Source organism: Heterocephalus glaber, unplaced genomic scaffold, assembly GCF_053883595.1.
Source record: "Heterocephalus glaber isolate CG9 unplaced genomic scaffold, H.glaber_assembly_v1.0 deba00001479, whole genome shotgun sequence".
Taxonomy (NCBI): domain Eukaryota; kingdom Metazoa; phylum Chordata; class Mammalia; order Rodentia; family Bathyergidae; genus Heterocephalus; species Heterocephalus glaber.
The window spans coordinates 11,465,156-11,492,252 of NW_028258316.1; the positions used below are offsets into that span (position 1 = coordinate 11,465,156).

The 27,097-nt window shown below is 61.2% G+C and overlaps 1 protein-coding gene across 1 annotated transcript; it reads right to left on the minus strand.

The window, feature by feature from the left end:
• Positions 1-30: 30 nt before the first annotated feature.
• On the minus strand, positions 31-21,694 carry Crb2 (crumbs cell polarity complex component 2). Its single transcript, XM_004849403.3, has 13 exons — positions 21,517-21,694; positions 15,456-15,794; positions 12,830-13,025; positions 12,559-12,698; positions 11,981-12,166; positions 11,541-11,654; positions 8,267-9,139; positions 7,682-8,184; positions 6,993-7,158; positions 5,528-6,314; positions 4,745-4,861; positions 4,082-4,208; positions 31-2,762 (listed from the first exon to the last, which is right to left on the minus strand). Exons 1-13 carry the CDS (start codon positions 21,620-21,622, stop codon positions 2,538-2,540), a joined length of 3,879 nt encoding a protein of 1,292 aa, XP_004849460.2. The 5' UTR covers positions 21,623-21,694; the 3' UTR covers positions 31-2,537.
• Between the last annotated feature and the right edge of the window lie 5,403 nt (positions 21,695-27,097).

Sequence of the window (27,097 nt, forward strand, 5' to 3'; positions counted from 1 at the left end):
CCATCTGAGACGTGCAGGAAATTATAAGCATTTTGACCCAATTTCTCATTTCCTATTTGTGAATGGTCAGACAACAGTCTCCCCAGGGGTGTTTGGTAGGACAAAGGAGTCTCTGGGGGTCCCCAGCACACCAGGAAGCCCCCTCTGTGTCTGAGAGGCTGGAGGACAGTGCAGCTGCTCAGGAGTTGAAGCCTGGGCCACCTGGCCCAGAGCCCTTCCCAGGTGAGCTGTAGCCCAAGACAAATCTGTCCCATTCAGCAGTCCTCGATGGCTGCCGGGGAGCCACATGGGCCCTTCCCGGGACTCAGGCGTTGCAGCAAGGGCTCCAGTCGCACCACCGTCCTGGGCAGGCTCCAGGCCAGTCTGGGACAGATGGTGAGATGAGGTGCTAGGTGGCCCGGAAAGCAGGCACACCCCACAGTCTCCCTGGCTGTGCTGGGGGCTGGTGGCCCGCACTCTGGGTCCTGGTGAGCACCACTGTCTCTTCACTCACTGGGAGGATTTTTCAAACCCAAGGATGAACTCTGTGCATTCAATAAAATCTTCTTGGGGAAATGACTGGCATCCTGGTGTCCTTAAGCTGAGGGCAGGAGAGGGTCCGAATGGCCCCTGAGACATTCTTACCATCCCTCCTGTGGGCAGGCAGGGAACCATTCACCCAGCCCATCCCAGGCCTGTGCTCACTCTGGGCTCGGAGCCAGCCACCCCTTTCTCACAGGCAGGATGTGGGTGTGGTGGTGACAGATCCACAAAGCCCTGCTGGTACCACAGAGCAGAGCTGTAGGCTACCAATGGTGCCCAGGGCACCTGGACTCCAGGAAAACACAAGTTCAAGGGGACACCTTGACGTCACCCCCACAGGTCTCTCATCGGCCAGGGCAGAGCCTCATCAGACTGCGGCCTTACTGGTGTGCGTTTGAAGGAGACATCTGGGCCGGTTACACACAATGGTTGTCATCACCAGAGTGAAACAGTTCGTGCTGAAGTTCCACATTAAATGTCCTTTTTCAGGAGCCTGCAGCTGGCACAAGTTGCCAAATCACTGACTTGATAAGCCAGTCAGAGAACCAAGCTGCTCTCCCCTCTCCCCCGAGCAGCCTTACCTCCTTGGGAAAAGGACAAAGCAGATCTCTTAGCCCCCACCTCAGCCTCCACTGGAGCCGCCCCCCACCGAGTCCCCTGTGCTATGCCTCTAGAAGAGGGGGCCAGGGCTTAGCAGTGTAAAGGGTCTCCTGGCCGTGGTGCTGGAGCCCACACCACAGGAGGCCCTGGCCTGAGAAATAAAGGCGAAAGGGCCCATCTCCAGGCCAAAGGGACTCTGTGAACCCAGAGGGAGGCCTGGCCCCTAGACGGTGCCCTCAGATCCGAAGTCAGTGTGATGAACATCAAGAGGGATGCAGCACAGTCCCCCACCTGGGTCTCGCAGGACTGGCTTCAACAGCGCTGAGCTCCGAGGGCATCTTTCTCGGCGCCTTCCCTGGGTCAGCCCACAACCACACAGGACCAGGCTGCAGGGGAGGAGCAGCCACTAGAGAACCAAGTGCTCAGGTGAGCGGTGGGCACAGAGAGGACAAGTCTCCTTCATCCTTGGGGCCCTCTGTCCTCCCCACTGGGCCCCAGGAAGGCTCCTTCCCACTCTGACCAACAGAGATGACACTTGCGGGTACCTAAGAGGACACCTCTGGGGTCCTTCACATCAGACGGAAGTTTAACAACGTCATGTCTCCTTCCCTGGCTGTCAGCCCTCTGATCCTCACAGCAGTCCTGTGAGGTAGGCAGGGGGCATCTCCATCTGCCAATACCCATGGCCAGAGAGGAAAGCTTAGGGCAGCATCCTGTGCTCCTGCGGCCTGCCCAGCACAGACACGGCCTCGGTGGGCAGCTCTGGGATTTCCTGTATGATTGGCTCTAGCACTGACAGGACAGATCCGCCTAAAGGCACTTTTGTTCTGGGAGCCAGGACCCCATCCAATGCCCTCCCTCTCTGCTTTCCCAGCAGCCTCTGGGGCAGAGACTGCCCCTGGTGGGGGAGAAGATGCCAGAAGTGAAGCCCCAGTGCCCATGCAAGCCCTGGCTGAACCTCCTGGAGAACTAGCAGCCTTGGGTTCCTCCTCTCACAGCAGCCTCTTTCCCCGTGGGGTCACCTGGCCCCGCTACACAGTCACATACACACGGCAAGAGGCAGACACACCCACGAGACACACTACAACACCCACACTGGAGTCTGCAGACTGACATGTGCCCCCACTTTCACACACTCCTGACAACACTCCCTGCACCTCGTGTACCCCCGCGTACACAGCCATATGCCTGCCAGGGTGGCCTGGAGGGTCAGATGGAGAGGCTCCCAACCTCGAAGGTGCCCCTCCACTTCCCTGAGTTGTTCCCCTTTCCTCAGTCCCTGATGAGGCATCAGCAGAGGCTGCCAGCCATGGGCACACTCCCAGAAGGCATCCCAGGTCCTGGAAGTGGCCTTCTTGGGTCTCCAGTTGGAAATCCTACAGGACCTCTGGGTGTGGCGCTGGTAGCCAGGGCACCTAGATTAGTCTCTCCTCAGGTGGCACCTTGAGGACACTGTCCATCTCTAGCCGGGCCCCAGCTACCTCCTGCTGGCTCGGGCTGTAGGTCCCTTCTGACTGGCGACGCTTCCTGGCAGCCAGAATCCCTGAGAGCAGGCCCAGGAGCAGGAGGAGGAGGCAGGCACAGGCCGCAGGCACAGCCACCTCCAGCAGCGGGAATGGCAGTGGCAGGGGCAGGCCCTTCTGCAGGAGGGAAAGGTACACAAGGATGTGCTCAGAGAAAACCCAGGCAGGGAGCACCCAGCCCCAGGGGTGTGCAGGCGGGTGTCTTCCTGGAGTCATGCAAGGAGCCACTGGGGTTGGGGGTATTGCATGACTGAGAGGCTCCAGCTGGAAGGAGAAAGCAGGTACTCATGGTGTGTCTAGTACATGAGGTGAGCATTGGGCATGGGGTTCCACGTGACCTGACACAAAAAGGGAGCAGGAGGGGCCAGACTGAGCTCTGCTAATGGTGAGGTCAGAGTCCAGCGCCTGCCTGCCTGAGGGGCTGCTCTGACAGCTGTCCCTGGGAGACTAGGGCCAGGCTTTGCAGGGCTCAGCAAACCTCCTCCCCACCTCCAGTCACAGACCCCCGGGATGCCCTCATCAAACGGTCTGCATGCCTGGAATGCTGAAGTCCCAGAATCACAGGACTCCAGGGCTCAGGGGTCTCAGCCTCACCAGCCCTCCTTCTGTACCTGGAGGCTCCTCAGCCAGCTGTGACCTGTGTCCCTAGCCCCAGCACACACACCTGGAGAATGGGCCCCAGAGGTTGCTTCAGTCCTGGGTGGGTCCTCAAAGGCCTCCACCCTGGCACTTCTGGGGGAGCTATAAAGCCATTTCCTCCCCCTGGCCTGAGAGGAGGGTGGGTGGGGAAGCCAGAGCTGTAAAAGTTCAACTGGAAAGGAAACATTCCCCAGAGACGGGGATCTGCAGTTTATGACCCGGCTGCCAGCAGCCTGTGGCTATCAAGACTGGTCCCCAGACTACCTTTCTGGAGTTCCTCCTGCCTGCATCACCATGGATTCACTGCCCTCCAGGTGCAGGGCCTGCTCCACTCCTGCACTGGGGTGCTAGTGCCCTGTCCAGGACCCTTCTCAGCTGAGCCTCCCCAGGATCAGGGACACCTTCACCATGGCCAAGCCTGCCCTGGCTCAGAATCCTGGGCTCCCCAAATCTCCCTGGCTCAGAACCCCTAGAACTTATAGGCTCCCAGATCCTGTGGGCCCTGAATCGTGGTCCCAGAGTAGACTTGGCAAAGCCCACCTGTTCCCACTGCCATTCCCCTGGGCACTGTGGGGAGCCCCTGGCCTTGTGCCCTCGCTGATGGCTGGTGGCCCCCTCAAGTCTCCCTAGACTCGCTCCTTCATGGGGTGGCAGGGCATGCAAGGGAGCAGTCTCCTCTCCTGCTGCTCCCATGCAGGCAGCGGTGGTGTAGGGACAGCTCCACAGGTGCTGGGCACACTCCCCAGCCCACCCCATCCACTGAAGCCCAAACAGCCTCCTCCCTGGCCATCACTCACCACTACTTCACAGAATTGGCCAGAAAATCCGGAGCTGCAGGTGCATTCGTACACCCCACCCAATGCCTGGCAGGTGCCCCCATTCAAACAGGGGTTGGCTTCACAGGGCAAGGCAGGGCTCCGACACCTGGGGAGGGACAGGGTGGGTGCTGAGAGGGCTACTACCCCCGTTGCTGCCTCATGTTCCCCACTCCAACCAGGCATCAAAGATCATCCATCATCCCCAAGCAGTACTGTTCCCCTGACTGGCCCTGCCAGGTGACCAAATTGAACATAATCTCTACCACCTGCCACCTCCCTCAGCCCAGCACTTCTGACCATAGAGGACCCTCCATGAGAATGACAGGGAAGCGTGTTGACAGGCAAGTGGTGTCCAGGGACACTGACTCCACCGTCTGGAGACTCATACTGCATTTTCAGTCTTCCCTGCAGTCCACGGGGGGGGGGGGGACTGAGGACCCAGCTGTAAGTAATGACAGCAGCGTCTACCTAGAGAATGGGTCTGCATGTCCCAGAAGGAAAGGACTCAGGTGACAGTTTGGGGCTGTCTGGCACAGTGACACCCATGAGGATGAGACGGGCAGTGAAGGTCCCCACTGGCGGGGACCGGGGCCACCCTGCCGTGCTTGAGTCCAGCTCCTAGTCCCCGGGCCCCACACCCACCTCTGGCCAGCAGAGCCCCCCTGGCAGCTGCAGTTGGCACCTCCAGGCCCAGCCTCGCAGGGGCCATCATTGAGGCAGGTGAAGTTGAGGCTGCACCCCTCAGGCAGGATGGGCAACCTAGGGAGAAAACACTGGGCTGGGACCAGGTGACAGTAGGTCACCGAGCCTTGTGTCCTCGGCCCTACGGGACTCCCTATCTGCCAGGGAAGTCGGGTCTGGGTGGGAAACGGGACACTGGGCTTCCTGTCCAACTTGCTGTCCAACCAGTGGGCAAGGCAGAAACTTGCCTGAGACTGAGAAGCCTTTGAGAAGCTGGTGAAATGGAAGGCCTGGGGCAGGGGAGAGACCAGGGTTACTCCTAAACATAGAACTCAGGGACATTCGTGGAGGGGAGGAGTCAGGCAGAGAACTTGAGAAACTGGTGCGCAGGCAGCAGGGCTGAGACCGAGTGCGGGAGTGCTGGGTCCACCCTGAGCCAGGGGACTAAAGGGGGCGAGCAGCATTGTGGACGCTGGCTTCCAAGCCTCAAGGTCACTCCCGAAACTAGCTCTGGCTCCCCCATCACTCGCCCAGACCAGAGCGTTGTCTGAGATTCAAAGGTGGCAGGCCGTACTTTAATCTGTATTTTCCCTTTAGGTGTATCAAATTGGCCTGGGTCCCCATCTCTCAGAGGCTCAGAAAGGGAAGCGACGCCCCAGACGCGGACTCCCCCGCTGCCCCCACGCCCGGGTTCCCTCCTCCAGGCCAGCACCCCGACCCTGCCCGAGGTCCCGCCGCCCGCACCTGCAGCGCGCGCCCGCGAAGCCCGGCGGGCAGCGGCACTCGAAGCGGCCGTCCAGGCGCGCATGACACCGGCCGCGGGCACAGGGCGCGGAGCGACACGGGTCGGCGCGGGCCTCGCAGCGCGCACCCTCCCAGCCCGGGCCGCAGGCGCAGGCAACCGCGTCGAAGAGGTCTCGACAGGCGCCGCCGTGCAGGCAGGGCGAGGGCGCGCACACGGGCGCGCCGCGGCAGCCGAGACTCGGGGCCGGCGCCCCTGGCCAGGCGCCAAAGTGCTCCCGGGACCCGGGGGGCGCTCCGGGGCGCGGCCGCGCCAGAGCCAACGGGAGGCCACCGAGCGCCACGCGGCCCAAGCAGCCGGTGAAGTTCTCGGCCAGCAAGACAAGCGCGGCGCCCGGGCCCTGCAGGAAGCTCAGGTCTCCCGCCAGGCCGCGCAGCGCCACCGGCGTTGCTGCGCCGTCCAACCACAGCAGCCAGCGCGACGCGGCGGCCGCCGGGCGCTCCATGGCCAGGCGCACACGGTGCCAGGCGCCGTCGGCCACGGGGGGCCCGGGCGCGGGCAGCACGGCGCCGGCTGCGTCCCCGCCGCTGCGCACCCTGGCCGCCAGCGAGCCGTTGCGCACCGCCAGCCACAGCCCGGCGTGGGCGCCCGCAGCGGCGCGCAGCAGCCCGGCCTCGGGGTCGCGCGTGCGGAAGGCCAGCGAGAGCCCACTGAGCGAGCGCCCCGACGACGCGTTGTGCCCGATGAACGCCGCTGGGGGGCCCTCGCGGAACGTGGCCTCTGCCACGCCTGTGAAAAGAGGGGGACAGCGTTAGGAAATGACCCACGGAGCCTTCTCCAGGGACGCCACCGCCCCCAAGCTCGCAGGTGGAGCCGCCTGTTCCCGGCATCTGACCCCCACCCTCTCCTCCACCCACCCCGTGCATTCCCTACTCCCAGGGAGTCATTCTGGGGGACCACTGTTCCTCCCCACAACGTAACAAGCCTGGAAAATCTGCCCCCTCCTTACTCCCGGAAGATCCTCTGACTCATCACAGAGGCTTCCTCCTCACTGCAGCCAGTCATCTTTGCAAAGTGCAAGCTATCCTTTCCTCCTACTTAAAACCTTCTGTGGTTCCCACTGCCCGCGGGACAAACAACGTCCAAGTTGCCTGGCTTGGGGTTCAAAGCCCTACCTATTTCTTCACCCCATTTCCTGCTGTATTCCTCTGTACTTGTGTTTTAGAAGGCTTTATAGACCTGAGGCTTTTGCACATGCTCTTCTTCCTGCCTGAACGGTCCTTCTCTGGGGCTCTCTTGGAGTCTGCCCTACCTGATCACCTTCTCTAGAAAGCCTCTGTCCCCCTGCTTGCAGTGGCCCACCACCCTGGCCAGGGGCTGTAAATATTCCTGGCACCCGGTCCAGCATAAAACCTGGGGCTCTACCCAGCTTGAATACCCAGCTCCCTTCCCAGGGCACATACTCACAAACAAAGCCATCCGGTACCTCCTCACAGGTGGCAGGTGGGAGGCAGGGTTGGCTGGGACACCAGAGCTGCTGGGCACACACAGGCCCTGTGAAGTTGTCAGGACAGGTGCAGTGGAAGTCATTCCAGGTGACCAGGCAAGTCCCGCCATTGAGACAGGGGTTGGGCTGTGAGACAGTCGGGGCAGAGGCTGGCTCAGGCCCTTGGGTAGCACCAGCCCCACCATGACATCACTGCTGCGGCTCCTCATGGAGCAGCTGCTGGGGACAGGAACCCTCAAAACCACGTGGAGAGGAGGTCACCATCCTCCAGGTAAGGCCACGTGCCCAGATCACCAGCCACCAGAGACAGGAAACGGTTCACACCCCGGCCACTCCAGTTCCTGAGTGAGTCCTGCTCCTAAACCCATGGGTCCCTCTCCCCCAAGCAGAAAGGCTCAAATAGCCCTGTGTTTAGGTCAGGGTGTCCATCTCAGACAGCAACTGGGTGGGGACAGGCACAGGGACCACCAGAGAGTAGGAGCAGCTGGATAGAGAAGATGAACGCAAATCTAGCTCTGCCTCTCTAGGCACAGGACCTTAGACAGGCCACTCCACCTCCCAAGCCTCAGTTTCCCCATCAAGGAAAGGACACACTGACCCCAGTGGCCCAGGACAGATCCTGGGTTAAGGTCCCCTCCCAGGCACTCACATTGCACGTGTCCTCAGAGACACAGCCCTGGGCGAGGTTCCAGGACTGGCCCAGCTCACCAAGCTGGCTGGAGTTGTCCCCCGGCAGAGGAAAGAAGGGGAGGTGGAGGCCATTGAGTCGCAGGTCCTGGAGGCAGCCTCGGAAGGGGCCCCCCCAGGGCTGGCTGTCGGCAGGGAGGAGTGTCCCGCCCACGTGCACCTGCTGCCCCAGTTCCCAAAGCTGATCAGGCCCAAAGCTGAGCGTCACCAGGTGGCGGAGCCCGTCGTCCCAGCGCCCAGGCAGCTCCGAAATGGGGCTGCCCAGCGCCTCGGCCCGGATCTGGCCCTCACTCAGGAAGACAGTCAGGCCAGCCACTGAGTCATTGGCGAACTGGAGCAGCAGGCCAGCAGGCTCCCGAGTTCGGAGGAGGAAGGACACCGTGAGGTTGGGGCCCGGCAGCTCATGGAGCAGGAAGGAGGTGGAGCTCGGGGCGCCCCCCAAGCCAAAGGTGGCAGCGGGAATCTCTGCAAGGAGAGGCGGGGCTGGGTATGAGGCCCAAGGGCTAGGGAAGCCAAGTTTTAGGTGCTCCCTCCCACCTGGCCTCACCACTGGCGCACGTGGGACCACTGTATGGCCGGGGGCAGTCGCAGCGGAAGTGAGTCCACTGGTCCACACAGGCCCCTCCGTGGGCACAGGGCGGAGGCTGGCACTGCTCACGGTGTTCGCAGCCCAGGATAATACTACCACTGAGGTTGTCCGGGAGCAGAAGGTGCCCATCGACCAGCACATCCTGGAGGCAGCCAGCGAAGGCTGAGCCACCCAGCTGGGCAGAGTGGGGCCCGGAAGTCCCAGGGGCCATCAAAGCTGTAGGACCTGGGGCCACAGGACCAGAGGCCACACAGAGCTGAGCAGGGCAACCCTCATGCCAGAGCCGCAGCTCCAGGGTCCCGAGGCGGAGTGCCACCTCCACCTGGTGCCAGTGGCCGTCATTTAGGGCCAGGCCCGGCAGTCTCAGGACAAGCTCGGTGGCACCATGACTCCACAGTGTGGCTTGAAGTGTGCCCTCCACCAGTGCCAGTTCCAAGGTGTCCTGGGTATCAGTGCGAGTGGCCAGGGCCCCAGCAGGCAGCGTGGTGCGAAACCTTAGTGCCAGGCCCAGGGAGCCACCAGTAGGCACTGATGCCCACACGGGGGTCCTGGCCATCACAGAGAAGGTGGTATTCTGGCCGCAGTCAGGCCCATGGGTACCAGGCAGGCAGCGACAGGTGTAAGTGTGGAGCCCAGACTCGAAGATGGGGATGCAGGTGGCAGCCAGGGGGCAGGTGTGGCCCTGGCACCCAGTGAGCTGCACAGAGCAGTCATGTCCACCCCAGGTCTCGGGGCACCAGCAGGTGTAGCCAGCCACGGTGTCGTCGCAGGTCCCGCCGTGGAGGCAGGGCTCCGACAAGCATTCGCTCACATCTTCCTCACATTTGAGCCCTGCGGGAGACATGGCCAAGACTCAGTAACGCCCAGGGCCGGAACCACAGGCTCAGCCCAGAACTCACGCGCCTCTGGTGAGGGGGACCTCAGTACCTATCTGCCAAACCCACTCCCGGAGGACTTCTCCTGATCTGCTGAGGCCCCTTCCCTTCCTGTCTGGCGTCTCCACGCTTGTGGATTTGATCTCCAAACATTCTCCAACACCACCCCCACCCCCCGGTCTTGACAGCTGTCTGAGCCGCAGTCAGCAGCCTCCAGTTCACCGCCTCAGATGCCACCCTCCATCCATCTCCACCAGCAACCAGAGCTCCGCTGCTTCCGCATCACCTGGCCAGGCTCCTCTGCTGCTGACGTCCAGTCACACACCCTGGCCTTCAATACCCCCACGGCTGGGCTCCAGCAAGCTCTCAAGCCTCAAGCCTGCTTCCTAAGAGCCATGACCTCCCCATTCCTCCAAGCATTTCCTGGGAAGTCCTGCATCTAGAGCTTGGCCCATACTCTCCTCTCTGCTTGGAATGCCTCAAACCTCCCTTACTCTAACTTTCAAACTCCTATTCATTCTGCAAAGTCCCACTTAGGGGCCTCTCCGTTTTCTCCACTGGGATCCCCTTCAGGCCTGGATATGTCCTTAATGCCCAATAAAGGGCTTGGCATGGCTTCTGTGGACAGAGATGGACTGAAGAGTGGGGGTGGATGTGTGTATCTGGACCACACTGAATGACCTCCATCTCTACCTCACTGTCCCTCTGAGGGACACTACACAAGCTGTGAAGAGACCACTTAACCCTCCCTTCCTGGCCTCCCACCAGGTGCTCAGGCCCCAGCTCGAGGCCATGATCCAACCCCAGCTCAGCCAGAGCCGCCAAGAAACAAACCAAGGCCAGCCCTGCCCCCGACATCCCAGTTGGGCAAACCCAGCTCCAGGGGAGCCACCAGGATGGGACGCCCAGTCCCAGTCAGCCCACAGACCCCACAGCCACCTCCAGGGAATCACAGCCACCTGCCCCAGCCTCCCCCTGCATGCGATCCTGTCCTCTGTACCTGCCAGGAGACACAGGGCCCCCAGGAAGGGGCGCAGAACGCACAGCGCCATGGCAGCCCCCACAGATGGCTGAAAGCAGCCGATGCAGAGGCCAGGAGCACAGCTAGCGCCAGGCCGCCCCTCCTTCCACCACCTCAGGAATGCCGGGCACTGGCCTCCCCCACGCCAGCCCTGCCTAAAGGGAGGTAAGCAAGGAGCCCAGCCCCACAGCTGGGTCCCCTCCTGGGCCCTAACCTCAGAGGCCCACCCTGCCTGTCACCCTGAGCTCAGCTGGGAAGGAGCCGGTCCGGCCAACACCATCGAGTGTGGAGGACACTGCTCCCTCTAGGGCACCATTGCTACCTCAGTAAGAGGGGATGGTGACCCCCTACCTCATGGGGCCATGGTGAGGAGAAATAAAATGCAGAGAGTGCTTTACAGAGGCCAGGCCCACACTGGGCTGGGACTCCTGGGGCAGGGATAGGGACCTCAGCAGAAGGGAGCCCAGCTCTTCAGGGCCCTCGAGGGCACTGGTCACTTCAGGGTGGAGAGCGCTGAGCCACATCTTTGATCCCCACGACTTTCCCCAGACAGGAAGCCTGTGCCTGGGAGCCTTCGGGCAGAAGGCAGTGTGCTTGGGCAGGAATGCAGGTTGGCTGCAGGGGAGGCGGCACGGGCATTCCAGAAGGGCAGGCTCACTCAGTGTGTGTCCCCAGGGCCACAGCAGGACTGTACGTCTGCATGGACCCAGGAAGGGAGAAACGTCCTACACCCCCGCCCCATGCAGCAGCCCCCAGCTCCCCAAAGGCAAAGCCTGACCTGCAGTCTGTCTCCAGCTCTGCACAGCTCCCCTTCCCTGTCTTGGCTCAATGGCTCTGTCCTTCCGGAAGCCCAGTGGCCTCAGCCCAGGCCTTTGAGGCCAGGCCTGCAGGGTCTCTGCCCATTGCCATGCACATTCTCCCAGGCCTCACCCCACTCTGGGTCCAGCCCAGCCCTCTCTCCTGGGCCCCAGGTGCTAGCTTTTCCCTGTCTGGGTTCTAGAGAGACACCCAGCATGGACAAGGCCACACTCACTGTCCCCAGCTAGTACCACCCAGGGCAAGGGCTCCACCATCAGCAGGCACCTTCGATGCGTTCTACTCACATGTGAGGACCGATAGCTCACAGCTCCTAAATATTTCTCAAACGGATCAACAGCACCTAGTCCCACTTCCGGAGCCTGGGCCCAGCTCAGCCCCCCTCAGCTGTGACCTGGGTGACGGCACCCATGTCTGCCCTCACCTCACAGCAGACAGAAGGGACTTTCTCACCCCCTAACTCTGACCTTGCCCTTTCTGACCTTGCCCTTTCCGGGGCCCACCCCACCCACCCCGGCACCTGTGTAGCCATCCGGGCAATGGCACTGGAAGCCACTGGGCAGGTCCTGGCAGCGGCCACCGTTGAGGCATGGCCCCGAGGCACACTCATCCACATCCACACTGCAGTCGTCCCCTGCAAGAGGCCCACCAGTGGTTCCCACCTGCACCCTCAGAGCCAGACCAGAGTTAAAAGAGCGCAATTTTTTTTTGTTTTTTGTTTTTTTGGTACCGGGGATCGAACTCGGGTCCTTGTGCTTGCGATGCAAGCAAAGGAACCACTGAGCTAAACGCCCGGCCCAAAAGAGCCCAATTTATAGCTACAGACACTGAGGCCCTGAGGGAGACACTGACTCTGGCAGGGTGGCACAAGATGCCCGCCAGGGCCAGGTCTCAGGCCGGCCTGGGACCCCTCTCTGGACATCTGGGCGTGGCTGAGGGCTTCCCCGGCAAGAGACTCACCCTCAAAGCCCGCAGGGCAGCGGCACAGGAAGCCGGCGGCATGACGGAAGCTGAAAGCGCCAGGCAGGGTGGCCTGGGCGCCCCCGTACAGAGCCGGGTTGGAGCGCTGCAGGCAGAGGCCGCCGTTGTGGCAGGGGCGCGCCTCACACTCGTCCTCATCCACCTCGCACCACTCGCCGCTAAAGCCTGGGGACGCACACGCGGGCATCGAGTCACAGGACCCCAGGCAACTCCCCTCCACTGCCACCAGGCTGGCCCAGGGCCAGCCACAGACAACAGCTCTGGGTACAAGTCACCAACGGTGGTAGTGCTATTAACACTAGTGTTACTGAGCACTTCGCCTGCGGCAGGCCCTGGCCACGCGCTTCGCTGCCCTTACTCCTTCCCTCTCCTCATTGCACCCCGAGGAGCAGGTGCTATTATTTTGCAGATCAGAAAACTGAGGCTCAGACATATTGCAGTCACCTACACAGATGGAAAGCGCCTAGACCGAATCGCGCGTGCTCACAGTTGCACACCTGCCGCCCGCACCTGTGGGGAGCGCGCGCGCTCTCACGCACGCACGCGTACGCACGCACCTGGCCAGCAAAGACAACGGAAACTCCCGAGGCCCTCCAGGCAGGTGGCGTTGTGTGCGCAGGGCGCTGACGCGCACTCCAGCACCTCCTGCTCGCAGCGCGCGCCTTCGTAGCCCGTGTCCGCGCAGTCGCACCGGAACCTGGGGCGGGCGTGGCGGGAGCGGGAGCGGGAGCTGAGCACCCCCCACCCCCGGCCCACCGCTCCGCCGCGCCGCCTCCCTGCCCCCGACCCCCCACCCAGCACCCAGCTGGCGGTCTCGCGCTCGCTCACCCGTTGACCTGGTCGTGGCACACGCCCCCGTGTGTGCACGGCTGGCTCTGGCACTCGTCGAGGTCCAGCTGGCAGCTGCCGCCCCCGTAGCCTGGCGCGCACACGCAGCGGTAGGAGCCCACGCCGTCCAGGCACGAGCCCCCGTGCAGGCAGGGCGCTGACGCGCACTCGTCTACCTCGGCCTCGCAGGTCACGCCTGGACGGGGCCGGAGACACAAAGCCGGAGATGCACACCCATGGGAGGCGAAAGCGGCCGGGCCAAGGTGGCGTCTGCTCCACTCACAAGGGGCGACCCTGCGGCTCTACACAGAGACCCGCTGGCTCGTTCACTCTGAGCAGGTGCCTCGTCCCTGCCATTCTGGGGCCTCCAGTGCTCTAGACCTGTAGACGGGATTAGGTCAGTACCTAACTGAGGACTGGCTTTTATAATGACAAGTTCAGCGAGCCAGCGAGGGAACCCGATCCTGCGAAAGCAAGGGCGGGATCCTATCTGGGGAATTAGAAGTCAGGGAAGGAAGGCTTCTTGGGGGAAGAATTTTGTTTGGGGGGTGGGAGTTTGTTTTGGTTTTTTTTTTTTTTGAGACAGGGTCTCGCTATGCAGTTCATGCTGGCCTTGAATTCACTATGTAGCCCAGGCTGCCCGCAAACTCCCAGTGATCCTCCTGCCTCAGCCTCCCGAGTGCTGGGATGACAGGCATTCGCCACTATGCCGGGCGGGAAGAGGTTTTGAAGGATTGGGATAACGGGCTCCTGGGTGCCAGAAGGAGACTGCAGTTGGTCTGGTCCTGCTGGGGTCGGGTAGGGGCCCGAGCGAGGGGAAGAGTCAGGCAGGTGAGTCAGGAGTGGGGCATCTCAAGAGATAGGGGCAGGTAACACACTCTGAGGTCGTCCTAAAAGTTGTAAGTGGCCAAGTGATGTGATCCTGTCTACGATTCAGAAGGCTCACTCTGATGGCTTTAGGAGGGGACCCTGGGAGGAGATGCTGGAGTGGGGTAAGCAGCTCCTGCACTGTCTTTTTTTTTTTTTTTTTTTTGTACCGGGGATGAACTTGGGTCTTTGCGCTTGCGCAGCAGGCGGCGGAAACCACTAGGCTAAATCCCCGGCCCTGCACTGTCTTGGCGTTAAAGCAAAAACTCCTAGACCCGAAGCCCTGCTGTCCTGGGCAAACCACGCTGGCTGGGTGGCTGCCCGTGGAGAATCTGTAGTTTGGAGATTCACCCTGGAGCTCATGTGTCACTGCAGACCCCAGTGCCCCTGGCCCTGTCCCGGCCCCTAAGTGGGCTTGGCCATGGGGGGGTGGGCCATTCCTGACTGCAGCTGGAATCCTCCCCCTTCCCAGCTCAGAGAGCACAAAACACAGTCCCTCCTCCCTGTGACCCTCCAGCCCCACTCCCACCCTCTGTGCCAGGGGGAGCCAGGCTCAGCCTCCTGGAATCCCAGCCTCCCCCACCCAGCCTGGAATGGAAGGAGAGAGATGAGTCATGGCCGCTAGCTCGCACCCAGGGAATTATCAGAGCACTGAACTTCCAGTGCACACACATCTGCCAGTGCGCATGGACATTTCACACGCAGCAAGGCATTCAGAGACCCCAGATGGCCATGGAGAGAGGGCAAATGCACAGAGGCCCTTGAAGCAGACTTTCAAACCTAGAGACACATGGGCGTGACCACACACGCATGTGCACAGCCAACACAGCCAGACACAGACAGAGGACAAGCAAGGTGTGGGAAAGCAGTGTCATCTCATTACACGTCCTGTCACCTGGAACTTGGTCCCCCAGTCTGTACCCCTCACTCTGTGGTGACTCCAAATTGCCCTTTGCCCTCAAAACACATCGTCTGCACTCAGGGTTGAATGGGTCCCAGAGTGTCTACACCGCAGGCTGCAGGCTGTCCCAGGCCGGCCTGGCCCCCCAGCTGCACCCTTTTCCCAACTCCAGGCAGCAGCTGCAGGATGCCCAAGCCTCTGAGCTGGGCAGAGACTGAACAGCTGTTCTCCAGATGCAGGAATTATGTGCATTCGATGCTGGTCACTTTCTGAGCACTAAGGGCATCCAGGATCTTGGGGGTACATTGGCATTAAGGAACAAGACCACAAGTGGTCTCCAAGCTAGAACCTGGGATCACGGCAAAGGGCAGGGTTCTGCATCCCAGCATTACATCCTGAGCTGCGTCAAGGATGTTCTCACTCTAGAGCCACTCGATGATCTGGACAGTGTCTACATGACAGCCTTACCCAGGTCTGGAGCAGAGAATGCTAGCAATGCTGTCTGGGGTGTCCTTGAGAAAGCTAAACCAGCCAAATCTGCCAGGTTGCTCTGCACTGCCAGGGATGCCTGAGGCTGAGCTCCACTCCAGAGCCAAACCCAGGTGCACAGCAGGGGCCAAAGTAATGCTTGTCAAAGGCCTGAGAGGGGCCAGACACCCAGACATACTCTCACCAGAGCTGCCAGGCCCGCCCAAGAGGCAGCAGTTCTGTAGTAAGCACAGGAGCGGGGACACCCGGAGCTGCCAGTGTCCTGGGGCAGCTCTTGACTAAAGCCAGGGCTGAATCAGGCTGTTTAGACTGGGAGCCACTGAGGGGACCCACGGTCTGGCCCTCCACCCAGAGCAGCGCAGACAGTACCTGCATAGCCGAGGGGGCAGCGGCACTCGAAGCGATCAGCCAGGTTGTGGCAGGTGGCCCCGTGCTGGCAGGGCCGGGACGCACACTCATCAATGTCCAGCTCACAGTGGGGACCCTGGAAACCAGGCACACAGTAGCAGCGGAAGCTATTAGGATCTGGATCCTGGGGCACACACAGAGCACCGTGGTGGCAGGGCTGGGTGGCACAGCCCTGGGGCTCCTCGGGCCCACAGGTGTAGCCGCTGCTCTCCATAGTCTGACACTTGGTCCCTGGAGCACACGGCTCTGAGGCACATGGGTCTGAGGTCTGCCCACTCAGGCTCTCGGAAGGCACGGTACCTGTAGAAAGAGGAAAGACGCTGGGGAGAGGCTGCATGGACGCCCCCTCCCTATGCTCTCAGCCCAGCCTGGATCTGCCCATGCTCAGGGGACACACGAGGGGCTGGTGTGTAAGGCAGGGCCCCAGTGAGACCCGTCTCACTGTGTCTACAGAGCAGAGCAACAGGCCTGATGCCTGGCACCCTGAAAGACTAACGAGAGGATGCAACGCTGTGAGCTCCCCCACACTGTCTCCTCACCCCACCCTGCAGTGCCCTGGGGGGCAGGGGCTGTCATGGTGCCCCGTGACAGCAAGCAGAGAGGCTCCAGAAAGAAAACCAGGCTCTTGCTAGGGTCTCGGCACTGGGCTAGGTTTCAATGTCCAGGCTGTTTCGGCCACAGCCAGAGGGGTCTCTTCTGGGCTCCCTTTCCTGCAGCTCCCCCTTGCCCCTGTCCAGGAGGACACGGGCATCAGCCTGAAGGAAGGGCGCTTGTCCTCCCCTCCCCTCTCCTGTTGGGGGTCTGGTAACTCCATCCCCCTCGTGAAACCCGAGATGTCTGACCTCGGCCTCCTGGAAGGGATGGGTGGGTGACTTCAAAGACTGGGCCTCACCCCCACCCTCCTGCGGGCTGGCCTGGGAGCTTCTGGAGGATCCCTGCCTTCATTTCATTCAGCCCCCAGCAAGTGCCCGACCTGGGGCTGGGGCTGCCCAAGGTCCCACGGACAGAGCTGGTGCTGAGACCGGCGCACTGAGCGCCTGACTCAGCACTGAGAGGTCTCCATGAGACCCAGGGAGCCCCCTCCCTTCCTCCCATCCTCCCTACCCACGGCCTTGTCACTAACAGGCCTGGGTTCAAATCCCAGCTCTGAAAATGCCTGTGAGATGTCGGGCAAGTCATTCTTCCTACGGAGCCATGCCCAGCCTGCAGAGGGACTGAGAATAGTGTGTCCCTCAGATGAATGGTAAAAGGTCAAAGCTTGGGTGCTTGGTCCAAGAACTCACTGTGGGGAGGGGCCTCCAGCAGGAGCCCCACCTGGAGCTCCCCTCCCCCATCCATCCAGGTTGTCATCCAGACACTAAACAGGCCCCAGAGCAGGCAGGCCCTGCACCCTCCCCTCTCCCCTGGGAAGACCCCCAGATAAGGCTGGCAGCCTTGCAGGCGTCATCCACATTCCGCCAACAGGGCTATCGACTGGCCCGACCCCCGCACTCCTCAGCAGGCCCAGGCAGGACAGGGGACAGTGAGCTAGGGAGATACGGATGGCCAGTCCCTCCTTGAGTGCCCCGAGCCCAACACGGGCAGCTCAACACGGGGTCATTCGTTCACACTGGGGACCCAGCACCCACCAGGGCCAGGTGTGTGGCAGAGCACAAAGGGATGTCTCTGCCCAGTGCCCCTCCTCTGCTCCGGGCATCCGCTGTCAGCCCCTCTGCCAGACATGGTGGTGGGGGAGAGGAAGAGGCGTCTGGCCCTGAGATTTCACAGTTTACAGTCAGGTTCCCCAGGGCTGGATGCCCTGATAAAGGGGGAAAGATGGTCTGATGGGGGTGGGCAGGGCTGAGGCTCCCTTAGGAAGGGCATGAGTTTTGGGCATCAGATCTAGGTTGTATCTGAGGTGCCAACAGCCCTAGGTCAGGGCATTGTGAGGATTCCGAGGTGATCTGTGTGCAGCCCCGGCACCCAGGGAGCCCTATGGGTGGGGCTGTGGCCTGTGCCAGTTGGGGTCCCTCGGCCCACACGACTCAGGAGGACCTGGTCACAGCTGCCGTGGTGAAGTGGCTTTTGGGTCCGGTGCAAAGAGCACCCCGTCTTAACCTCAGCAGGGCTCCGCTCCTCACCTGCGTGGCCCAAGGGGCCCCCACACCAGCCTGGAACTGGGCCCCAGTTCCAAGCCCTCCTAGTGAGGGCATCAGGGACTGGTCTGGGACACAGCGCCAGGTGGGGAGGGGGCTCTCCTTGCAGTCTGCCCTCCCTGGGGTCCTGGCCGCTTGGGGTCCTCCCAGGCCCAGAGCAGTCCATCCTCAGAGAAACGTGAAACTCGGGGAAGAAGCCACTTCCTGGTCCCACAGCCCGAGGAGGGCTGGAATCAGAATCGAGTTCTCGCTGCTCCAGAGTCCCCGGTCAGGGCTTTCCAGAGTGACCCGGAGCCCACTCGAGACCTATCGGTCCGGAGCCATTGCACCTGTTCCCGGGGATTCTTTGCGCACCGAGGGGCTGGAACCCTGGTCCTCAGCGTATCTGGGGGAGCCCGGGAGGCCAGGCCGGCTCACAGTAGGGAGAAGGCGCGCAGGGGCGGGGCTGTCCCCGGCCAGGCTGGAGGGGCGGGGCCTGTTGCCAGGGCGACGAGGGGCCTGTGCTTATCTTTACAAATCCCTCCTGACCTCTGGGGCTGCCTGGGCTGACCTGGCAGGGGAGGAATTAACGGACGCAGCCCCTGTCCTAGACCTGCCGCCTGCCCCCAGGGGAGGCGGGCGGGACAGATCCATTCACTTTGTGCCCACTATGAGCTAGGACTGTGCGTTTATTATTACGTTGTTATATTTGGTTGGAACCAGAAGGGGGGGCTGTTAGAAAACTTCTACTTCTTAAGGCAAAGAGGTTGATAAAATTGCCCAGGATCAGCCACAGTGGTTCTTGCCTGTAATTCCAACACTCCCTGTAATCCTAGCACTCTGGAGGCTGAGATGGGAGGATCACCACAAGTTCGAGGCCAGCCTGGGGTACATAGTGAGTTCAAGACCAGCCTGAACCATAGCAAGACTCTGTCTCCAAGGGAACAAAAAATGCCCAGGATCATCCCTCCAAGAGCTAAGAACCAGATCTTCAGAGTTCTGCCACTGCGGTGAAACTACCACCTTCACATCTTGGTCTTAGTGCATCGACCCCAGCCTCACACTTGCACCGGGAGAGTCTCTAACAGGTTTTCTCAGAATGGAGGTCCAGGGGCTTCAGTGTGGCTCACCGGCAGCACTGGCTAATGTACCAGAGGCTGTGGGTTCCATCCGGACACCGCAAGGATCCTGGTTGGAGCCCGAAGCCTCCTCTGAGCAGACCCTCCCTCCCTCCCTCCCTCGGGGTCTTCACTCCTGCAGGTTGAGTCAGCTCCCGAAGGATTACAAGTGCTAAAGGGTTGATTCAGGGAAGCTGCCTGTCTGGACAAGGCATGAGGGAACATATTTCCAAGGACCAACCTGCCGGCTCCTCGGGTGTGGGAGCATCTTCTATTGAGAGGGGAAACTGTGTCCCCTGCCATGGCTGGGCGCAGAGTGGGGCTGGGGAAGGGTTCAGGTTCACTGCAGTGCCCACTCAGGCTCATCGGGAAAGGGCACAGATTCTAAAAGCTGGCAAAGTCTGGAGTACTCTCTGTCAGACGTGTTCACATCGCGAGGCTAGCAGGAATCATTTGATGCTAGCAGCCTCTCTGCCTGGCACTGGTGAGTCCCAGGGTTTCCGAGCTGTGGTCTCAGAGCACTGGGACCCGCCTCAAGGGTGGGTGAATCTGAACCCGCCACCTGTCCAGGCCACTTTTAACGACCTCGCTGTTAAACTTCTCTCTAAAATTTCCTTTGAAGTTGGAGTTCCATACCAAATTCAAGGTCGGAGACCCACTGCCTGGAGTTCTTGTCCTGCCTCAGAGTGAAGTTTGTGTCCTGTCTCGCAGAGGCAAGACTGACTTTCCGAAGGCGAGAGCCACCATCAGCAATGACACCCTGGCCCGGGCACACATGCGCCCTGTGGCTCGGGGCAAGTCGTGGCCTCTCTGGCTTCCTCTACCTCCTGTGTAGACAGGGGTATCAGCGCTGACCTCGCCGGCTGTGGGGAGGATTAAAGCCAAGCCCGGTGGCCCCACAGCACTGCACCTGCTGTAGTGGTGGCTATGATTCACTCATCAACAAACCTCTGTGGAGGTGAACGTCAAGCACCCTGACGCTGGGGCAAGTGCATGTGGCTTCCCACCCAATCCCTGCTCCGTACCCGAGGCCCCACTCCCTGCTGGTTGGAGGAGGGGACAGCCATGGGGACCAGACTGGCTGCCCCTTTGTCTGCTGGACTCGCTGGGTGTTCGGGAAGGGGGGGCCCATTGTGCTCCAAGATGCTTGGTCCTCTCCATAGCAACCAGCTGGCCGCTGAGGCGGAGTGGCTCGGGATGGTGGGGCCCAGCTCAGGGCTGGCAGCACAACTTCACCTCTTCTGGGATGGAAATTAGTTTTCCAGTGACACAGTCCCCAGTCCCACCCCTCCCTGCAGTCAGGCTCTGGGTAATGGGATCCAGAAACCCTCATGCCAGCAGTGTCCCCACTCCAGCTTCTGGGGATCCCCAGGGATGGGGCTCCCTGTGCAAAAGACTCAGAGGAAGAGGGAGGCCATGGGGTCAGCATACCTCCCCTTCTACACTCTGATCCGCTTTGTGTCCACCCTGCCTGGCGTTCATGTGGACAGCCTCATGCATGCATGCGTGGAATGGTCTGTGGAGTGTATATGTGTGTCAGGTCACATTTGGAAGGCCTACATGTGCCTGTGGCAGCTGCTCATGTGGCAGTGTGTGCCCAGTCCATGGCACACAGATGTGCAAGGTGTGCACACATGTGTACATGTGTGTTCTGCAGGGCGTGGACAGGCTGGACCCACAGAGTGGGATTTCATGTCCCTTGTGTGCAGAAAGCAGCCCTCAGATCCTCTCGTGGGCCCGAGTCACCTCGGGGACCCAGCTCTTAAGCCCCCACCCCTCCCTGACCCTTGGTTTCCTTCCCTACAAAATGGGGTCCTCATCCTCCCTGGTGGCCCAAGGAGAAGAACAGGAGAGGAAGCTCTGAGCACACAGCACACGGTCCCCAGGGCAGGTCAGAGACACCCCTGTAGGGCTGGGGTCAGGAGCTGGCTTCCTGGCCACAGAAAGCGCAAGCCAGTTTCACCAGCTGGAGGTGGCGGGGAGAGGGGACTTCCCAGGCCTGGCGCACGTAGCTGCAGTGCCCAGGACAAAATGTCCTGGGGCCCCAGTACGAATTCCAGGCTCCATGCATACATGTGTCCACTTGAACAAAAGCAAAAAGTCTCGGCCGTCCAGGTCTGGCTTCAGGTGACCCTTCCAGCTGAGTCTGGGATGGCCAGGGAGGGCAGCAGGGGACACACATGTATTCTCAGATCCCCCCACTCCCAGGGACCCAGAGGAGCCCCAGCCTCCCCAGCTGCCGGCCACAGGCAGGGAGTCCGCAACAACGAGGGGCAGGTGCAGGCTTCCCAAGGCCTCTCCCCTTCCACTGAGCTGGGCCCCCTGCCCCTCCAGGACCCCATCTCCAGTGAAGGCCCAGTTCAGCCCGCTGGACAACTGATACCCCTCAGCAGCACCGGACATGGCCCACCGAGCCCAGTCACCTCGGCACAACCCCCGGCTCATCCACCCCTCAACTTTTACACCCCACTGGTGGCCCAGCCCAGCGCCGCAACTCAGAGCAGAGTCCGGGCGAGCCACGATCCCAGCAACTCCCCAGACTCCGTCCCTCACACCCCAGAGCACCCCAGCCCCAACACCCCCTCCCAGGAGGTGTCACACCCAGTGCCCACCCCACCCCCCCGGCGGGTGCTGCCCCAAGTCCCAGGGCGCAGAGCCCCGCACGAGTTCAGAGGCCCACAGCCCACACTCTGCCACTGGGTCCTGGCACCACGCGGGCCGGCGGCCCTCAGTCCCAGCCAGGGCCGCCCCAGGGACAGACCTCACTCCCCAGGCGCGGCCCCCACTCACCAGCCACCAGGGCGAGGGCGGGGGACCAGGGCAGCAGCAGAAGCAGCAGCAGCAGCAGAGGGTGCAGGGTCTTGGAGTCCCGGGTCACAGGCCCAGCCAGCGCCATGGCAGCTCCGCTCTGCCCGCTGCTGTGGGAACGGGCGGCCCGGCTGGCTCCGCACCCCCCTCGCCTCTCCAAGCAGCACTAATGCTGTGGACAGAGGCCCGGCCCCGCCCCCGCCCGCCTCCCCTCCCCTCCCCCAGCCAGCCTCCCCTCCCCCTCCTGCGCAGGCTCCAGGGGAGAGGTCTGACCCTCGCTCCCTCCCGAGGCCCCAGCCTGTGTCCCCAACCCCCCTCCGCCGCCTCCTTGGGGACAGCTCTGTCGGGAGGGGCTGGCCAAGGTTGTCCCGCCAGGTTGTCACCACTGCAAGTCCCCAGCGACCCCAACCTTCGGGGCTCCACCCTGCGGGACCCCTCGGGCCCAGCCTGCCTTCCAGCAGCCTTCAGACCCGTTTGAGCCCCTCCCACCCCGCTCACCCCCTCAACCTACTCTTCCCACTCAGCCAGGGCGCCCCCAAGTCACCACCCAGCTCCTGGTCCAGCTCCTGACCCCTCAGCCCGGCCCTGGCACACACAGCCCGCTCCCCTGTCGCCTCCGGATGAAATCTAGGCACCTGGCCCTGTGCTCCGTGGCCCCTGCCTTCCTGCGCCTCACCACCCCGGCCAGGGGCCCTGGAGCCGTTTCTGCCTCTCCATTTGGCCTTGATCTCTGCCTCCGCTGCTCACAACTCCAGAAACCTCGCTTACTGCGCCCAAGGAGCCCATTCTGCTGAGCGGCAGCTGGAACTGGGGAAGCTCTCCTTGCCCTGCCGGGAAGCCCTTCCTGCCGTGTAGGCTACGGGTCTTGCCGGCTGGGTTTGCTTGCGCCGGGCTGCAGAGAGGAACCTCACGCGGGTGCAAGAGACGAGTCCCTCAGGAGGACCTGGGTCATCTCAAAGGCACGGCACAAAACAACGTCCCTTTGGGCCGGGGATTTAGCTCAGTGGTTCCGGCGCCTGCCTCGCAAGCGCAAGGTCCCGAGTTCGATCCCCGGTACCAAAAAAACCAACCAACCAAACAAAAAACAGCGTCCCTTCCTCCGCTGCCCTGGCTCCGGTGTGTGTGGGGGGGTCCCCTTGGTGAGGGGGCTTTCCTGTCCAGTCACTGTCCCCTGCCAAGCCATCCCTGCCCACCCAGCTCAGTGACCATGAACTCGGCCCCCGCAGGGCCCAGGCTCTGCCCTCTGTGCACCGGGCTGACAGAGGTTTGGGGAGCAGTGTGCGCTCCAGGGCATCCGTGGCTGGGGGCAGAGGGCTGAAGCCCTGGGGGTCACCGTCGCCCTCGAGCCTTATTCCTTGCGGGGGGGGGGCGCCCCTTGGTTTTGGGGACCGCTATCCACCTTTAATCCCCACCTTTCTCTTACACTGGAGGCCCCTCGTGGAGTGGTGCGACTCCCTTCTCTGGGCCTCAGTTTCCTCATCTGCAACCTGAGAGTCACAACAGCTTCCGCCGTCCTATGAGGCCTCAGTGAGCACCGAATCTGCATTTCTCGGCCTCTCAGATTCCCGAGAGCCCCAGGCTGCCCCGCGGGGGAACCAGGAGGAGCGAGGGCCACCGCCCAGGGTCTCCGCTCGAGCGGACACCGACACCGACACCAGCAGCCCGCGCGCCACCTGGTGGTGGCACCTGGGAGCGTCCCGCGCTGTCTGCAGGGGCCGGGCAGCGAGGTTGGGGTCCCCTCCCGGGTCCGCATATGATTGGATCTGCAGGACAGCGGGGTGGCTGGGGCCCTGGGTGGAGTGAGGGCGTCAGGTCCTGATTCTGCTCCGCACCCAGGCAGATTCTCTGGGACTCTGTTTCCTTTTCAGAACCTCAGTGCGTGGGGATAAGAGCAGTGTCCACCTGGGCGGATCTGGAGAAGAGGGCAGCGCAGCCAGGGACCCTGGGGGAGGGGATGGGGACCCCACTGCGGAGATCGCCCTCGGGGACTCTGGAGACTCTGCCCCCGCCTCAGGGCCCTGTGTCCCCTCCTCAGTGCCTGCGCCCACCAGACCCTCCTCTGCCCTGTCCCGCTCGCACCCCGTGGGCGTTCACTCCGCGGGGCTTGGGGTGGGGGCTCTTCCCTCTCCCTGCACTGCTGTCGCAGCCACATCCTGACCCCCACAGCGGCCCCTGCAGTCGCCTCAGCTGTGCTAGGAGCAGCCACACTGCTCACCTGGTGCCCGACCCCACCAGGCCTCTCCGGCCTTGCCACTGTCAGCTTCCTCTGGTCCTGCACCCCACTCCCTGCAGCGCTCCAGCTGCTCCCCTGGCTGGCTTCCCTTCTGCCTTCCTAGTTATCACTGCCACCAAAATGTTGGGGCGCCCCCTGCAGAGCACATCCAAACCCTAGCCAGCCCCCCACTGCCTCCCAGCCAGGTGGTTCTTAGCCTGTTGAAGTTCTCCTTGAAGACAGACATTTAGGGTTGTTTGGTTGGTTGGTTTTGTTTTTTGAGACAGGGTCTCATGGAGCCCAGGCTGGCCTGGAACTCACCATGATCCTCCTGTCTCAGCCTCTAGAGTGCTGGGATTGGAGGCATATGCCACCACACCTGGCTGATGACAAATATTTTCTATCACCTTTTATTGCCCTGAAACACAACAAGACACACATATGGACATAACTCCCAAGAGATAATCGTCCTTGCTGAGTCCCATGGTGCACACTTGTAATTCCTGCCACTTAGGAGGCCGAGGCAGGAAGATTCCAGTTAGAGACCAACAAAGGCAACTTACTCAGGTCCTGTCTCAAAAATAAAAATAAAAGGGTTGGGGATGTAGCTCAGGGGGCAGCACTTGCCCAGCATGTGCCAGACCCTGGTTCGAGCCCTAGTACTTCGAAGAAAAGAAAACGTCAAGCTGAGATTTCAGAGGGGCCACAATAGGCCAGTGGTGAAGGGCACGGGTGCTGCTAGTTCAGGTCCCGAGTTCTCCACTTCCCAGGTGTGTGGTCTTGAGTAAATCACTTAACCTCTCTGAGCCTGAGTTTGGCCCCAAGTGAAAAGAGGGGTCACAACACCACTTTCCTGTGTAGCAGTGTCTTGAGGGTTAAATGAGTTAATTATTCATAAAGCATTTAGAATAGGCCCTGGCACATGGTAGGAGTTAAGTGAGTGTTGGTTAATAAACAAACGCTGGGTGTGGTAGTGCACACCTAGTACACAGGAGTCTGAGGCAGGAGGATCAGCACAAGTTTGAGGCCAGCTGAGCGACAGAGTGAGTTCCAGGCCAGCCTGCACTACATAGTGAGACCCTGTCTCAAAAAATTAAAAACAAAATAAACAAAGAGAGCAACTTAAGATGAAATGTATTTTAAATTGTAAATATGGTATTGACTATGGTGGAAGACATAATAAAGTAATGGAGACATTCCTGCCTACACACAGAAGCCCACGTGTGACAGCACAGTCAGAGAGCAGTTCAGGGAGTCCTGACAGCAGCTCAGATACCCCAAGGATGTTGGCAGCAGGCATGCCACTCTCTAACAAGCAGTCCTCTGTTTGCACAGCACATTTCAGCGTATGGCAACAACCACGCTCCCTTGCTCTCCATACAGGAGCGCGCTGATGGTCCCTAACAGGTGTATTTCCTTTCCCTCGGTGCCCAGTGGGAAATTTGACAGTCAAGTGGCACATGGACAGTTCTCCAGGCTGTGTACTGTCTCACACATCACAAGCTTCATCCACTAACTCCCAGGATGCCCCCCAACCCAGTCTTCTTGGTCACTAAAAACACCCTACCACCAGGCGTGGTGGGACAGACAGATAATCCCAGCACTCTGGAAGGCTGAGGCAGGAGGATCACCAGTTTGAGCCCAGCCTGGGCAACCTACTGACTTAGTGAGACCCTGTCTAAAAGTTTAAAGAATTTTTTAATTTAAAAAAATTTTTAAAGGAGCTGGATTCAATCCTTAGTACTAGAAAAGAAAACAAAACAGTCCACAAATTCCCAAAACAGCACCCAGGGGGCCTCTGGGTTCTCCACCAACTGCCAGAGGGATTTTTCTGGACTGAACGGTGTCTAGGTTCCTGAGCTACTGCCCAGAGTTCTCACGGCAGGGCCCCGCCGGCCTCTCCCTCATGCAATGCCCCAGGAGCCCCACTGCCTCCTCACTGCCCCCAACTCCCAGATGCCCAGTCTGTTCTGGGGCTGCTCCCCGAGTGCTTGCCCCCCAAGGCCTGTAGACCTCCCCAGAGAAGAGTCCTCTGGCCCCTCCCCACCCGAGGCTTGGTTGGGGCCTCTTTGGGGGCCCACTGACCTCAGTTCTAAGTCACCAGCATAGATAGCAGTGGGCTCATTCTAAGCTGAGGTACAGATGAGAATCCCTCAGCCCCTGTGCTCACATCTTGTAGAAAAGTGAGACAGACAGACAACACAGGACAGTGCTGGCTCAGAGGCAAGGGAGCCAGGAGACAGAGAACTGCGCTGCCAGAGTGCGGTTTCCTAGAGGTTGTAGGGTTCTAGAGTACAAATAGGAGTTTTCCAGGTGGAGAAGAGGCAGGAGTTACCTGGCTGAACACCAGCACAGCCAAAGGTCGGGGTGACAGGGTCCTGCAGGAAGGCAGGGTTGCCCAGGGCCAGAGCGATTACAATGAGGCTGGTGGGACAGTTGGTGCAGAGCTTGTAAGGTTCCCGGGAGGCTGGACTTGTCCCAGGGTACTGGGAAGAGTGTGGAAGACATAAGGATCCTGGGAAAAGTCTGGTTTAGGACAGCGAGGGGGTGGAGTGGGTATTTGAGCAGCAGGAACAACAGGACGGAGAAGCTCAGAGGACAGCCCAGTACCCAGCTTAGTCACCCCTGACTAGGAGTGTGGAGACAGGGCTAGGGCGTGACGGGAGGGTGACAGGCACAAACCCTGTCCACCTGTGCAGGTCCCTCTGGGGGACACTAGAGGGAGCTCCAGGCCAGGCCCAGGTTTTCCCTCCACAGCCACAGGGCCTCCTCTCGGGTCCACCGCTTCACTGTCTAGGGACACCCCACCCTCAGGTGAGGAGGGGCTTTAGGGGGGGCGGAGGCTGAGAACTGCTGGCAGGAAGGACTACGGCCTGACCCTCCCAGCCCCACGGGACGGGCACTGACTCGTGAGGTCGCCACACTGTCAGGGACAAAGCCAGTCCCGGGCAGAGCTGCTGCGCCTGCTGAGGGACCCGCAGACACCCCGAGTTAGGGGCCACAGCTCTGGAATTGGAAGAACTGGACCCTCTAGGAGGGGACTTTCCCGTGAGCCGCCCCCCCATATCCTGGACCCCCCAAAACATTCTGGGTCGGGTGGTGGCGGGGCAGGAGTGGCTGCCCTGTCTGGAGGGTGCTGTTTGCATCTATTTCCCCTCGAGGCCGGGGTCCCCAGCTGGGGACAGGGCATTACCCAGGACTGGTCTCAGGGACATCCCAGCCCAGAGCTGGAAGGATGTTGGGTCAGAGTCTGTCAGGGCTGAACTTCTGGTCAGGACTTGGCCTGACCTCAGGGCTGCAGCCAGGGCTCGGGCTGAAACCAGGATCAAGGCTCAGTCCTGCCCAGGACCC

What these genes read in the sequence shown, in the direction of transcription:
- Crb2 (XM_004849403.3), bottom strand. Translation starts at nt 21,622, where the DNA reads ATGGCGCTGGCTGGGCCTGTGACCCGGGACTCCAAGACCCTGCACCCT. An exon ending in CGCCCTCGCCCTGGTGGCTG is followed by an intron (nt 15,795 to 21,516) that starts GTGAGTGGGGGC and finishes CTCTTTCTACAG; the next exon opens with GTACCGTGCCTTCCGAGAGC. An exon ending in CTGCCCTGCGGGCTTTGAGG is followed by an intron (nt 11,655 to 11,980) that starts GTGAGTCTCTTG and finishes GGCCTCTTGCAG; the next exon opens with GGGACGACTGCAGTGTGGAT.